The sequence below is a fragment of the Astatotilapia calliptera genome, chromosome 17 (genome assembly GCF_900246225.1).
Source record: "Astatotilapia calliptera chromosome 17, fAstCal1.2, whole genome shotgun sequence".
In the NCBI taxonomy this organism is placed as follows: domain Eukaryota; kingdom Metazoa; phylum Chordata; class Actinopteri; order Cichliformes; family Cichlidae; genus Astatotilapia; species Astatotilapia calliptera.
The window spans coordinates 12,167,724-12,183,839 of NC_039318.1; the positions used below are offsets into that span (position 1 = coordinate 12,167,724).

The window sequence follows — 16,116 nt, forward strand, 5'->3', positions numbered from 1 at the left end:
AGGTGTTTCGGTAAAAGAGGCCTGGTCACATGATGTATCATAGTGCAGCTCCCTCTTATTCTCATGACGAGTCATTATACATCCCTGGAGTCGAAGAGGACCGGTGAAACAAAGCTTTACAGCTTGGTTAAGAGCGATGAGGTAATGCAGTGCTCTGTTCTCGGGTAGAGGCAGAATAGTTACATGTTAAAATGTATAATGAGTTTATTGATTTGTTCTTAGTACAGTTAATATTAGACCTAATTTAGAGCAGTATATGTACATCGTTGACATTTTTCAGAAGTTGCACCATTAAATATTTTTGTCATCAGCCTACCACTTAAATTATGTAAATGTACGTGTTTACTGGGAAAGGAGCTTTCTGTGTCGGTGTATCCTGAATAATATCACCCAAGTGCCATAATTCTCTCTTAGTATTGAGCATTTTTAGTGTTTTTTAGCACATTGGTTTGGTTTCACATCTGAGGTTTTGATTCGGCTTGGCCAGTCTTAGTAACCAGAGGGTAGCTCATTTCCGTAGACAAGATCTCTGTCTTAAGACTCTAATTTAACTTTCAGTACCAAAGAGCTGACTGATTATCTGCAGAATGCAGCAGCAGCTAAAGACTTGGATGGTGGCATTAAAACTAGAGCTGAAAACAGAGTATGTATATATAACTGAGCAGAAGCATGAATCCAACTTTAAAGGCTTTACTTCAGCCAGTAACAGATCATCTTTTGTCCATCAGAATTTTCCTAAATTGTGTCAATAAAAGGCCTCTAACCTCCATTATTTCTGTCAGTGCATCCTAACACAGTTGCAAGCTACAGAGAAGCCTCAACAAATCAAAGAAAACTGACAAACTTGCTTCAAGATGCGTTACACGCTGCAGGTTCAGTTCCTTTGAATCAGCTGTCCCAGTCTTTCCTCATGGCCCAGTAGATACTCGATTCGTTGGTTCGTATTTACCCAGCCAATATGTCATTGTTTAGTCTCATGTAAACAAATGCATGTATCGCATTATTATCCGTGGCTACAGCCCCAATTGATTTATGTAAATCTGTTTTCTAATTACGTTCATGAATAATCTTCGTACAGCACAAATACAAAGCTCCTTTAATTTATCCACGCTTGAGTAACTCATTTTTTTAAAGTCGTGGGGTGCGATTAATGCAAAGCGTAGAAACGTTCCTCAAGAGAGATTTGGTTCATGTTGCTAGATAAACACGCTGTTTGTTGCCATTTTTCATTTAGATATATTTGAGTTAAGGATCTCGCTGTTGTTCTTAGGCCTCTGAGAAGCTGTCAGTCTTTAGAGGAGATGAGGAGATTAAATTATAATTTCAGCCTGCTGCAGTTTATCATGGTACTCCTCCAAAATTAGAAAGTGCTGCCTCTTTCCCAGACACCTTCATGAAGGCTGCGATCATTCGTTTTCAAACTAGCTTGATGAATGATGTACATGGGTTTTCAGGTGTCCTACTCAGCAGGATTACAGACTGACTTTGAACACAACTTGAGCTTCTCTCTGCCTTTGTCTCCTTCAGGTACATTACACAGCAGGGCCATAAGTTAGAGGTCGGGGCACCGCGACCTCCTGCCACCGTCACCAATGCTGTGTCCTGGCGGTCAGAGGGCATCAAGTACAGAAAGAATGAAGTGTTTATGGATGTTATAGAGTCAGTAAATCTTCTGGTGAGTCAATATCACAGCATCATAAAGAGCTGTACAGTAAGAATGTTCATTTCCAGCCATGCGGTGACCATGGTGTCATCAAAACAAATGTAATGTACATAATATGGCTCTTTATCATTAGAATTTATATATATTTTTTCACCATTGAATTCAGTTACAGGAAGTAAACTAACATAATAGAAAACACATGACTCTCATTTTAATTTCACTATCAGTTCGTACATTGTTCAAACACCATTATCCGTTTTTTAAATCCATTGTCTAAAATCGCTGGACTTTCTCAAGCGGTTCAAATAGACTTGGCTTCCTTGAGGCTAAGTGGATGTGCGTTACTGCTAAAATTATCTTCCCTTGAATTGAATCGCTGAGTAAATTGTCTCTGCATCAATAATCATCCATTCTGTTCCAGTGCAATATTTTTGTTGTGTTTTCATTGAATGACTCAGTTTATGTCTAAGGTTACTCAGTAAATCAAGCAGACAAAATACCTCAGGACAAGTCACACACTATGTTTCTTGTGAGTGAGATGATTGTACAGCATTTTTAGTTAATTCATGGTCTAACTGCTGGAAAATAGAAAGGTTCAAATGCCCACCTGCTTTATTTCAGTAAATACTTGGTGAAAAACACTTTTCTTAACTAAAAGTATGTAAATGCTATCATCCAAAATATTTCATTACATTGTAACTTTCCCTTTCTTTACAGTTATTACATTCCCCCCCCCCCCCCCCCCCCCCCCCCACCACCACCACCGGGCTTAAATGGACAGTAATGCCACGGTGTGCAAATGTGATGTTGTCAGGCTTCATGACCCAATTAGAAGAACTTCTATTTTTATTAAGGTCTAAGATTTCCTGCAGCAAAAGAAGAAGACGTTTGAATACATGAACATGCTGCGTCTTCAAATGCACAAAAGAATCAGATCTTCTCTCATGTGCCTCGTGTTTGAGGCAACACCTCAAGGACAATCAAGTTACAACTGCAGTTATGAGTCATGGAAACTAATTTGGTGGAGGTGTTCAACCACTACACAGGGGTGTAAAAACCAGTAACCGCTTCCTTCTCTGTGAACAGGGACTTTTTTTTAATGTTGACAGAGTTTTATTTCTTTCTTTTTTTATTTTGAGGTATTTTCTGCTTTATTGAAGTAGTAAGGAGTAGAGCAGGAGAAGACACAGCACAGGGCTGTGGGTTGGACTCACACCCAGGATGCTGGGTTTTTAGCCATGTGGTAAATGGTTGCCTCCTCACCCAGTGAGTGAAACTAGCACCCCAACATTTTTTTTTTAGTCTTCCTCACCAGTGTTTTACTTACAGTTCTTACGCTGCATGCTAAAAGACTTTCTGTTTTGTCCCTCAGACTGTGTGCATCCTCTGAATGGTTAGGTCGATTGGTTTGTTGCTTTCTTCTTCTGGGAACTACATATCTGAAAAGTGTAATTCTTCAAATAACGAATATGTATTTGTTTCAAGAAAATTGTAATTGTAATCATCAGACTGAACTTCCACAGCTGCAAGGGGCAGATTTGACTGTGTAGCATATGTATTCACAGAATCTAAACAAACTAATGTTAAAATTTATTTTCTTCTCTGTAGGTGAGTGCCAGTGGCAGTGTCCTGCGCAGTGAAATAGTGGGTAGCATCAAGCTCAAAGTGGTCCTGTCAGGGATGCCTGAACTTCGACTGGGCCTCAATGACAAAGTGCTGTTTGAGCTCACAGGCAGTAAGTAACAGTCACCCACAGCCATTTGTGTCACTAGAAGCCTTTATTACAGAGCTGAACACTCGTGCAGGCAGCTGACAGAATGAAAAAGGATCAGAATCCCTGTATATCTGTGGATTTATCTCAGTATTATACATTTAAAAACAACATCCAGCACACATAAGGGTTGTAGCACTTGAAGTCAGTGAGGGAAATTTAATTGGAGCTGGACCTGCATGTGTTTACAGTAACTTTTAAACATTATTATGTACCGATCAGGCATAACATTATGCACGCCTAATATTGTGTTGCTCCCCCTTTTGCTGCCAAAACAGCCCCTGAAGGTGTGCTGTGGGATCTGCCACCAAGATGTTAGCAACACATCCTTTAAGTCCTGTGAGCTACAAGGTGGATCAGACTTGTTTTTCAAGCACATCCCCACAGATGCTTGACTGGAATGAGATCTGGGGAATTTGGAGGCCAAGTCAACACCTCAAACTTGCTGTTGTACTCCTTGAACCATTCCTAAACCATTTTTGCTTTGAGGCAGGGCGCGCTATCCTGCTTTCATCGGTAGTCAAGAGTACTCTTAACACTTTTCTATTAGAATCAGCATTGACATTTGCAGTAATTTGAGCTACAGTTGTACACGGGCCAGCCTTCATTCCTCACATGCATCACTGAGCCTTGGCCATCTATGTCCCTGTTGTGGGTCAACCACTGTTCCTTCCTTGGACCTCTTTGATAGATACTGACCACTGCAGACCAGTAACAGCCCACAAGAGGTGTTGTTTTGGACATGCTGTAGACTTACACTTGCCCATTTTTCCAGCTTTTTGTCCACATCGATTTGGGGACAAAATGTTTACTTGCTCTTTAATATACCCCACCCACTAACAGGTGCCAGGATGAAGAGATAACCTGTGTTATTCACTTCATATGTCAGTAGTCATAATGTTTTGCCTGATTGGTGTAGTATGCAGTCTATTTGTTGTAACTGATGAAATGACAGTAAGCCTCTAAACGATCAGTAGAATGCTTTATTGCTTTTTGATACACTTTCTACTTTGTTTGGTGCTGGTTGAGCTTTTGGCTTTTCACTCTCCCCTTGAACTCACCCTCACGCTTTAGCTCCTCTTTCTGCCTAAATCCCATGCATAACTCTCTTCCTACCTCTACCTCCCCCTCTCTGCCTACCAATTTTTCCACCGGTGTTTCCCACTGCTACATCTTTTCTCGCCTACTCCTGCACATCCTCCTCCTCCTCTTCCATCTCTTCTTCCTCCTCTGCTTTGCCTTCATTTCTTCCCCCCCCTACTGTTTCTAGTGAAGGGGAAAGGCTCCTTCACTGTCTACCCTCTTTGCCTCTGCGTTAATCCTCACCCCGGGCTACAGCCCTGCAGATGAAAGGTGAGGGTCCGCGGCTATCCTATGCAGCCCACAATCCCCCTGCTGTGTGTAGGAGTCTGGGAAATAGCATATCCTCAGAAATAATGATCAGAAATAATGATCAAACAGACACACTGGCAGATGCAAACACACACACACACACACACACACACACACACACACACACACACACACACACACACACACACACACACACACACACACACACACACACACACACACAGTTAAATATTAAAAAGTGTTTTGCACTCTCATCTCCTGCAGTTACATTTTACATATCATTTCCCAGTCATTGGATTATCATAGTTGCTTGGTTTGTACTTTTTAGTCACAGCTTGATGCAGACAAAAAAAGAAAGAGGAAGTATAAATCATTTAATGCTGCCCTCCGCTGGTAGAAGTCCAGAACTGTCACCACACGGAGCTGAAATAACCATAACACAAGTCACTCCTGTGTTATTTACTGACTGAAAGCAAGCAAACAAAATCATTTCTATCCCTTGAATGTCCACAGCTGCTCGCATATTCTCTAAGTAATTCAAAATTCTCTCTCAGTGGCCTCAATGGCTTGTTTAAAGTCAGTGGAGTTTTAGGTTTTGAGACTGTGTGGATTGGGTAAAAATGACAGACGTTTTCAAAGCAGCCCATATAATCATATTATGAGCTGCAGGCTACTTTGCGTGCAACTAACAATTATGTTGTTATCAGTTTGCACTCTTATCATTTTCTTAGTTAATCAGTTTCTCCACAAAATGTCAAAGACTCATAAAAATGCCCAAGGTGACAGCTTTTAATTACTTACGTTTATAACTGACAATCAAAAATGGAGAGGTATGTTGTTTACAATAATATACATCAAACATTAGACTAACCAATCTTCACATTTAAGGCGATTAAATATTCCTTTGGCCACTCGAAGCACCATTAAGATGCTTTAGGCATTTATCAGTTGTCACTATAACGTCTTTTTTCCCCCCACTGTGTGACAGTGGACAGAAAAACAGATTAGGTTGCTCTTGTCTGCTACTGTGCATTAAAGACATGCTGAGAGTGGCCGTAAGGGTGAACCACAGGGGACACTGCTGCATCTTCAATCCTCCTCTGGCATGTGCACGCACACCTGTCTCTTCTTTGGGCCCCGAGGTCCAGGGAATGACAGACAGTATCCTGTATGACCTTTCATTGCTTGTCTTGATAACGCTGCATACAAGTGTGTGTGTGTCTATGGTAGTGGCATAGAAGGACACAAACAGGAAGCGTTTCCTGCTTTTTCTTGACCAGGAGTGTTGGGTTCTCCATGGCATCCACCTTTCTCCACTTTCACATTATAAAATGTCACACACACAGACACACACAAAATCAATAGAGAAACAAGCGCAGTACACAAATCTGCAAAACGGGCATGCATAAACACATGCACGAACACCAACTCACGAGGGAGGACAGTGAAGAAGAATACACACAGAATACACAAATACGCACATCCACACACAGGCAGGCACATTCCCTCTGACAGGCCTCAGTGCTGGTCCCGGGGTTGCATTCTGAGCAGGTGAAGCTTTAGCTCACTATTGAACGGGGGATTTAGCTGAAGGCTCACAGGCCCACAGTCATTACAGCAGTTTTTCACCACTCTGCACCCTCAATTAACCACGGCAGAGGTGAGCATCAGGCGTTCTCCAGCAGGCATCAGAGGCTGCCATGAAAGAGATTCCCCTTACAGTGTAACTGATTACTGCAACAGTGCAAGTGTGTTCACTCTAGGTAGCAGCTTTAACTTTGAGAGTGTTTTTGTGCCGAGTCTATTCAGGGATTTTCTTTTTTAATGGTTTTGCTTTTGTGACTTTAATATTTTGGGGGGCAATTGGCTACATAAAAAAAAAAATCTGAATACATGGAGGCATTATTGTCACATTTGAAATACTAAATAAATTGTTATAAACAATAGCAGGTGTGACTATATCAGAAGTCATTCATATCGCTTGAATGTCTGCAGAAATCAGTGAGTTTCATTTGGGGGGATGATGGCAGCAGGTATTAAATACAAACTGTGTGCTTGTGTGTAGCAGCAAAACTAATTGTTTAGTGGAGGATGAGAAGAAGGCACTGTGAGCTGGTAACACACTGCTTTCAGTGTGTGTTTGTCTGAGAGAGAGAGAGATGAAGTGAATGTTTGTCAGTCATCATTACCTTGACCTTGATTTCCCCAAGGCTGTGTACAAAGCTCTCAATCTTTGTGTGTGTGTTTGTGTCAGGAGAGAAGAGCAAGACAGTGGAGCTGGAGGATGTGAAGTTTCATCAGTGTGTTCGTCTGTCACGCTTTGAGAACGACCGTACCATCTCTTTCATCCCCCCTGACGGCGAGAGCGAGCTCATGTCCTACCGCCTCAACACTACAGTGAGGACACATAAACGTTATCAAAAGAGCACATTCTTTTCACATTAGGTCAAATGACATGACAACCCAAAAAGTGTCTTTATTTTATTGTTTTTGTACTCTTTGATGTTCATTTTTGTTGTATTAAGCTATCTACTTATAGTGAAGCTTGCTGTTCATAACTGATCTTCACAGTCATAGTAAATTGGTAAAGTTGTTAACATCCAACACTTTAAAAGACTCAGTTTTAAAAATAACATTACCCAGCTCTTTTTGGTCAATCGCAATAAAGAAGTAAAACTTTCACTCCTTTAGTGTACTTGAATGGACATTACTGTATCTGAGTCGCTGACTGTATTTATAAAAAATAGATGGAGCCTCCACAATGTTACCCAGTGGGGTTGAAGCCTTAAGCCTTGTTGGAGTGACCTTTTTTTTTTTTTTTTTTTTTAGCTTTGTTAGCAAGGTGCACCCATAAGACAGTATTGGTGTATTACATATACACAGATAAATAGTGATTATTGGTAAAGAAATATCAAACCACAAACTTTATGTCAGTACAGTTAGCAGCACATCAGGCCATATTATTTGACATTTAACTTTGATTAAGATGCTCTAAAAAGGACCAAGGACCAACAAAACTCAAACTAGCTGATGTCATGCCTAGCAGGTAGCTAGTGGCTAAGGGCACCTCACCTTTCATTCAAAATGTTTAAGTACTTCTGTTGGTCTTCAGCAGCTCAGCCAATAGTTTCTGCACAAACAAATACTGTTAGGAAACCTGGATAAAATAATTATTTCAGTTACTACGAGATGGCATGATGAGACTTTAAAACCAAGACAAACACTCCCCTGAGTCTTTGAAAACCAGGATAAAGTGACTGGATGTGTGAATGTTATTTACAGCCTTCTGCAAGCACAGCCACAGCACTGTTTGTCTTGTTATGATGTGTGCAGCGATGCACTCGATTGTGCGCTCGGTGCATTTCTGACCTTGTGTCCACTCTCTGAATCCCTCGCCGACCTCTGGATCTCTGACAGGTGAAGCCTCTCATATGGATTGAGAGTGTGATTGAGAAGTTCTCTCACAGCCGCGTGGAGATCAAGGTTAAGGTAACGATGAATGACACACAAATATATGAATGCACACACATAGAGTAAAATGCACCATATGCTGATCTGGGTTTAAAGTGCATTAGTGCCTTCACTAAAGCTGATCTATAATTTATGACACATTCAATGGATTGCTGTTTGCCATCTGTTTGTTCGCAGTGTGGTGATGCAAAGTAACAACACTGTTGCATAATTGCAAGGTCTTATTTGAATTTGTGCATGTGCTTTTTGTTATAAAGATCTTTAATGACGCTTGAACTCTGTTCTCTGACATCATCTGCAGGCTAAAAGTCAGTTTAAGAGCCGCTCCACTGCCAACAACGTGTCCATTCTGGTGCCGGTGCCCAGTGATGCTGACTCACCCAAGTTCAAGACCAGCACAGGCAGCGCCAAGTGGGTGCCTGAGAAGAATGTGGTGCAGTGGAACATCAAATCTTTCCCTGTTAGTGTGGCCTGTAAACAAAATATATCATGTTGTCATTACTGATATTTTCTCACAGACACTCACAGGCATAGCGCTTCTCAACAAGCAGCAATAAATAATAGATTAAATCAAATAGACTGAAAACGACAGACATTCTTTAGCTGTTTTGGAAAAGTGTTTTCCATTTATTCTTTTATTCATACAAAATCAAATATTAGTCCCTTAAAAGTAAATACTGCCCAGAGAGTGAGCTGCCTTGACCGAGGTTTGTGTCCATTTTTCAAAACGTACAGCAGATGGCGCAAATTCTGCTTTTGCTTTAAATGTAGTGGCTCAGGACCAACTATGGATCCACTATATATATATATATATATATATATATATATATATATATAGAGGTTTTTAAGCTCCCCTTTTCCCAAGTGATGCTTTGAAAGCAGAGCAGCAGCAGCTTGATGCACTTCTACATAATCCTGAAACAGAATATCTGTCAGAAATGAAGATGTGTTGTGACAAATATTAGACAGCAGCCATTTATCACTTTATCGCCAACCTCCCAGCATACAAAACCAGACACAATCACATCTTATCTCCCCTATTTTCCACTTTGTTTTCAGTTTGTGTCAGTTTCTGCTCTGTAGGCTCCTCAAAGGAAATTTAACTGGCTTGAAGCTGAGGTTCTTTTATCTGTCAAGTCTTGATATCCCCTTTTGTAATTCATTACACATCTAATATGTCAGGGAGGGTTAGCAATTGCAGCTGTAAAGTATAGTTGACTAACTTGCGTGTGACTGTGCAGAGGATTTTTCCATCACTCGCAACCTTTGTACCCTGTAAAAGGACGTATTCTCTCCAGTCTCGAGGTTTAGATTGAGGAAACAAACAGAAAGCGGTTATAGAGAGCGCTCATCCACAGTCAACCAGCTGTGAGCTCCACCCAGCTACGTCTGACTCTGTTTTTATAAACACCAGAAATGTTTATGCAGCATTTATAAGTCAATTTTCCTTCAGCTATTTTATAAGCATGAATATATGTATCTTTGACATATTTATCATTTATTGGATATTTCTTATCAGCCTTAAGCGAGGGCAGAGCTGATAAGGTTTCCCATAGCAACCGTATAATGACAAGAAAAAATGTTTCATAATCAGTTCAACAATGAGGCTTTTTTTTTTTGTTTGCAGTTATTTCGGTTTGTCGGTTTATTGAAGTTTAGAAACGACATTACCAAATGATTATTATGCTTAATCAGCTTCTTCCTGTGACAGATGGGTTGCTGCATGAATGCACAATTTTCCGCCACAGTTAGAATAGTTATTTTAAAGCAGAGTGTTTCTGTGTTTGGGCTTCTGCCTGAGCTCTTCTCTTCGGTTCGATGTGGGCAGGGTTCAGGCGGACAAAGGTGATGTCACATACAACAGCGTTTCAAAATTGTAATGACACTTGTGTTGTTTTTTTTCCTTTGTTGCCAGGCTACTTGTACAGAAAAAAAGAAATTCACTTGCACAGTACTAGTGAAGCAGAATAGATTAGTTTTTGTTTTTTGTTTTTCTTATTTTTTAACAAATGAACAAGAATGCTCCAGTTGTCGCTTCATCACTCTAAAATCAATCCATCCAACCGTTAGCTTGAGCTGCTTATTATTTAAAAAGGTCCTCGGGTGGCTGGAGCTGGAACCAATCCTAGTCGACTTTGGGTGTAACAGGAACACCCAGGTTAAAGTCAACAGTAAATATATTATATTATGTGGTTTATATTATAAACCAAGTGAATAGGAGGCTTCAAGAAAGTCGAGCCAGAGAACAAACTTGCATGTGTTTAATATAGTATATGCTAAATCCTAAAAAAAAACTATATCTGATTCACCTTGATATGATAAGGTAGTTGCCTCGTGTGGCTGTGTGTATTAACTGGAATGGGACGCCCCCTTGAGACATGAGCTTTATAAATGGCATCATCCTAAATTTAAGAGTTTACCTAACAGACCCAATAACAGCTCTGTGGCCTTTTCTCTTTTCTGTTTGGGTGTCTAGGGGGGTAAGGAGTACGTGATGCGAGCACACTTTGGGCTGCCCAGCGTGGAGAGTGACGAGCTCGAGGCAAAGAGACCAATCACAGTTAATTTTGAGATACCCTATTTCACTGTGTCTGGGATTCAGGTAGGAGATGACAACGCACCGTTTGCCTTCACTGCCTCCTTGTACAGCTGCATTCTGTAAAGTAAAAATTATTACTGGATTAAATGGATAACTTATTAAGTCATCTTTTAAGTTTATGGCAACGATCTCCTTACACACTTTGTCTCAATTCACTCCTTGTTGAATTTAAACCATAGAGCAAAACTACCTTCACATTCCAATGTCTTTGATATTTAGGTCATTTATAAATGAGCTCTACCTGACTACATTAGAGTTCACATGTTTCAATTTTACCTTCTCTCTTTTGTTACAACCCATTAAATGTCTTTTATTTCTTCAGTTAGTGAGAAGAAAAAACAATCAAAATGTGGAGATCTGTGGTTTTCGCTAGATAGAAGGCATTTATATCTGCTGTAAATGAACTGACAGAAAGCTACCTGAGCGCACAGTCTGTTTATAGTAAACTGTAATGTCAAACCACTAAAGAAAATGAGGGTTCATAATGTGTTTGAATGAGTGAAATAACTGTAGTTAAAATGTCAATGTTCTCCCAGGTGCGCTACCTAAAGATCATAGAGAAGAGTGGTTACCAGGCGTTGCCATGGGTGCGCTACATCACGCAAAGTGGAGGTGAGAAAATAACGCAGGGAAGTGGAATTCATTACAACTCACCCTTAAAAACAAACACAAACACTGCAGATTGGCCACTTAGGACCACTTTTTAACTGGAAATGCTGCTGCTCTGATTTGGCAGCACGGTTGATGAAGTTTAAGAGAATTTTACAAATACTTTTTGAAGGATGAAACTTTCATGTACGACAGAGCTGCAAATGTCTGCATCTGTGGTTTGAAAGCCCTTGGATTTAAAATTGCATTTCTCTCATTAAGTAATAATGTAGTCAAAGTAGTCATCATATCGAGAATCATTTTTGGTTTTAGGAAATTGTTCTCAAAAGTCTAGGCAATCAGGGAAGCAAGAATAATTATTCTAATTTAAAACATATTCACAATTTTCAAAAATACTCATTCTTAGCTTTGTCCAAATAATAGCATTAAGATAGTTGGGGGTAGCAGACCTGTGACAACATGGACCTCAGGTGGTTAAGGTTTCAGATAAAGATAACTGAAAAGCGTTTTTTTAAGGTCATTATAAGCTAGAGGAAAAAAGAAAAAACACAGTTTGCTTCATCAGGACTGTGTGTCTCATCTCATCCACAGATTAGCTAATTTGAAAAAACCATCACATAAAACATGACAATTAACGTCAAGTGTCGGAAGACTACACGGTGCATATTTTGAACTTTTTTTGGATTCCAAGTTGGTGTTCCTAGAAAGACAGAGGAGTAAATTCCCAAGAGAGATCAGAGTCACAACCGGTCTTACTGCATCAGTATTCAGTGTGTGTCCCTCGAATGAACCCAGCTGGATAGCATCTATCATATCTATTACCTGGCTCTATCACCACGAGCCATGTCATCAGGGGCTTACAGTGACAAAATGCAGGTTGCCAAGGATAGAAACCTTCTGGCTTCTTCGAGGCTTAGGTAGCGTGTTTAATGTCCAACTTTGAACAGAAACAGCCGAATTTCTGCAGCAACGTTAGCACCTGGGATCTTGAGATTCAGTTGCTGCCCTGGGAATGAACCCACATCCGTCAGCTGCTGACAACAAGGGCGACAAGGACCAAGAAGTGTTTGTCAGCTTTGAGCTTGTTTCATCTCATTAACCTGAGATGTTACCTGCAAAGCATGTTGAAATAAAAAGCAACACCTTCGCCCCAAACACACACATGTCATTTGAACAGGTCAGTTTAAAGCTGCAGTGTATTGATGAGACTGCAGCAAAGTCCTCCACACAGGCTCACGGGTTTCAGTGGGGACGCAAATGGTAATGATATGGAGATGGGAGTCCAGTACCTCTGCTGGACAACCGCCAGAAATCTTCAAGTTTCATACCTGCTATCTGCCCCAGGAATGAACCTGACTGCATTACATCAATCATATCCATTACCTGGCTTTGTCAGGGATGAGTCAGGGGATGCAGAGGTTGAATGATACCACAGGGTGCCAGGAGGCTCCCAGGGTGGCAACTTGGCAAATGCCAAGGTTACGATCACCTTGCTGTAACATCAGCAGAGAAGCAAAGGAGAGAAAGCGAGAGGGATCGAAAGGAGAAAAGACGAGAACAAGTTAGAGAAGGAAAGGGGACGAAGTTTGGGTGACTTGGAGAGATGGCTATTCCCTTTCTCTTACTGTTAACATCAGCAGCACACAGAGGGAGACGGGCGCGATCACATTTCACTCGACACTACAGGCAGACACTCTCACACTGATTAAATAATACCCTGATGCTGTGTACTGTAGCTAGTGGCTCATTAATGATTGATGAACAGGCATTTGCTTGTACTGTACAGCAGTAAGTCAAAGTGATGACCACTAATATCTGACTGATCAGGTGATGATGCACATTAGCTGGATGTTTAACATGACACATCACTGATCCAGGTTGTCACTGGATCCGGTTCTTGATATCATAAAGGACTGCTTTATTTCAGTGGAACCACATCTGCCCCCGTCTCACCCTCTGTCTAGCATCCTCCTCTGTCACACCAACCCTCTGCATGTCCTCCTTCACTACATCCATAGAGAATCTTCTCTGTGGTCTTCCTCTTCCTCCTTCAGGGCAGCTCCATCTTCAACATCCTTTACCCAATATATCCCTCTTCCCTCCTCAGGTCCTGCCTGTCTTACTTTCTCCACTCTTACTTTGTAAATGAACCATCTACTTTTAGTTAAGCAGATATTTAATCCCCCTTTTTTCTTGCTGCTATTACCAACATATCTGTGCTCACCCTGACCCCTGGAAACACCCTAAACTCACCTCTTTCACTGAGTTGTTGATATTTAACTCACCGTCTTGTAAGTATTATGTGCCAAACTCTGGGAAACTATTCAAAGGCTGTGTTGTCAGGATTTTTTGTTGTTTTTTTTATTTAATATATATATATGAGCATGGTTCAGTTAACACACACTCTGTATTCTGTGCCACTGATATTTACCTTAAGTTCAAGTTCAAAAGAGTCAAAACAAAAGCGCATAACATATGCAAATGGGATGTTCGCATACTTCTGTTTCATCTTTTTTGTGACACCTCCGGGGGTGCACACGTGCATCGTAATTATTCTGTACACCTTGTTTTGAGATTTAATGGCACCATTATAAAGTGGTAGTGATGTGCAAGAGCACTGAGGGGAAGCAAGCTGCACGTTAATGCTCTGCTGTTACGTCTCTTGGCAGATTACCAGCTCCGGACGAACTAAAGGGCACAGACGCTGCTAGACGAATGGATATTTTCTTTCTCTGTCTGTCTTCGTCTCGCCTCCATTTCTCCAGATTTCTCTCTGCAGCGGACAGCAGAGGACAAGTGCAGGAGGACAATTTTTTTTTCCTTCCCCTTACACTGAATGGCAACAGGACGTCATCCCTTCCTCTAAAACTAACTTGACTCAGACGGGAAAGTGTGGTGCAACACCTCTGACCTGTAATTTCTATTTCAGATTCCTCCGGTCTTCAGTAAAGCGTAAATAATAAACTGAGCCTCACTCTAAATGAACATGGAGGGCTCATTTAGAGTGAAGTTTCTGGACTCATTTTTTTCTAGTTTTCTTCAGAAAGGGAAAAAACATGTTATTGTAGTTTTCGAAACATGGTCAATTTGGGCTGCTCAGCTTGTCCAGTGGCTTTCTGCTGAGTACTATGTAATCTGACTGATTATGTAGTCCCAGTGTACAGCAGCTGTGATTGTTTATCACCACTTGTTATTTCTTTAAGGGCCATAATGTTGCAGACTGGTGATTTTTCTCTATATTGAAAAATGCCAAGTACTCAAGTTACATGTGGTTCCAGGCAGGATCTTAGCTTCAACACAAAACCAGTCAGCATCTTTAACATTCGTCTTTCTCAATCACTCCTATGACCCGTCTTTCATATTCAGTGGTTGATTTTTGTCCTCTCGGAGCATGTTTTTTTTCTAGAACCTCTGTGTTAAGATACAATAGAACATTAAGATATAATAGAACCATACCAAATATAAAAACATCTATTTATAAATAGACGCAGGCATTGCCCCCAAAAATGCCTGCGTCTCATCAGCCCTAGCACTGTGAACTCCAGTGCACTGAAATTAACACCAGCAACCAGATCAATGATTAATAAGGCACAATATTGTCAGAGGCATCGGCAGTGTAACTCGACACACTCTCATGGGGCCTGTAACCTTGTCCTTGTGCTCAAAATCAGCTTCCAGCTCTGAGCACATACTGAAGGAATGAAAAAGGTGGGGGGGGTTTGGGGGTTTCTTTTTTTTTATCCTTATATCTGTTGTTTATACTGTAATCACTAATCACTGCCATGTGGAAAGGAGACTTTAAAGGAAAACAGAAGGGGGTACAAAGGTAAAATTAACCTGAAGAGAGTTTGTGTGCAGAATGTGAGAATATTGACAAAATGATGAAGAATTCTTTCCCCCAGGATTCTTCTCGACTCCCTCTACTGTGCACGCTTTTCACCACATCAGTTCAGCTGCATTGCTAACAACACAGAAGAGTCCTGAGTCATTTTTACCATGTTTGCTGTTAAAACAAAAACATACTATTACAATCAGTCCTTTTCTTTTTTCATGTGGAGACCTGTTTGAGACCCCAGTGACGATTTTAATAGATCTGTGTTATGTGTTTTGATTAATTTATCAAGGACAATTTGTCCATAGGGAACAAAGGGATATATTTGGAAATAAAACATTTTGTATCTTGTTATGGGATATCAGTGTTTTGTTTGTTTGGTTGTAATTTTTGCACATAGTTCCTTACTACATTGGTCAAGCAAATTTTAATATTTGTGGGTGAAATAATGTTTGCCAGCTCTGAAATGTAGATCAACAATCTGTCACATTAGTGAACAGATCTCAGATTAGTGCTCCATTATTATTCTGAGTTAACGGCATAAAGGCGCTACATTAAGGTGCAATTCTTTTAAATGATTAGTCTGACATTTTGTGAAATATGCTAATAAATTCTTGCGGGACGTTAGATGAGGTAATTGATGCCATTCTCATGTCAGTTTGCTACACGGACCAAAAAAATTAAAGGAGCATTTTGAATATACATGAGATTTCAGTAGGAAAAAAACATGCTGGATATCTATACTGATATGGACTGGGTACTGTTTCAAATGATGCAACATTGTTTGATGGAAATGACAATAATCAGCCTACAGAGGG

The 16,116-nt window shown here is 40.5% G+C and overlaps 1 protein-coding gene across 1 annotated transcript in view; it reads left to right on the forward strand.

The window, feature by feature from the left end:
• The window catches only part of ap1m3 (adaptor related protein complex 1 subunit mu 3), a 39,212-nt gene extending 23,555 nt beyond the window's left edge, over positions 1 to 15,657 (forward strand). The window contains exons 5-12 of the mRNA XM_026146474.1: positions 1,528 to 1,675; positions 3,272 to 3,398; positions 7,042 to 7,184; positions 8,205 to 8,276; positions 8,560 to 8,718; positions 10,735 to 10,860; positions 11,394 to 11,469; positions 14,136 to 15,657. Coding sequence (XP_026002259.1) covers positions 1,528 to 1,675; positions 3,272 to 3,398; positions 7,042 to 7,184; positions 8,205 to 8,276; positions 8,560 to 8,718; positions 10,735 to 10,860; positions 11,394 to 11,469; positions 14,136 to 14,158 — 874 coding nt within the window. The 3' untranslated portion in view covers positions 14,159 to 15,657. The remainder of the gene's footprint in view (positions 1 to 1,527; positions 1,676 to 3,271; positions 3,399 to 7,041; positions 7,185 to 8,204; positions 8,277 to 8,559; positions 8,719 to 10,734; positions 10,861 to 11,393; positions 11,470 to 14,135) is intronic.
• The last annotated feature ends 459 nt before the right edge of the window (positions 15,658 to 16,116 follow it).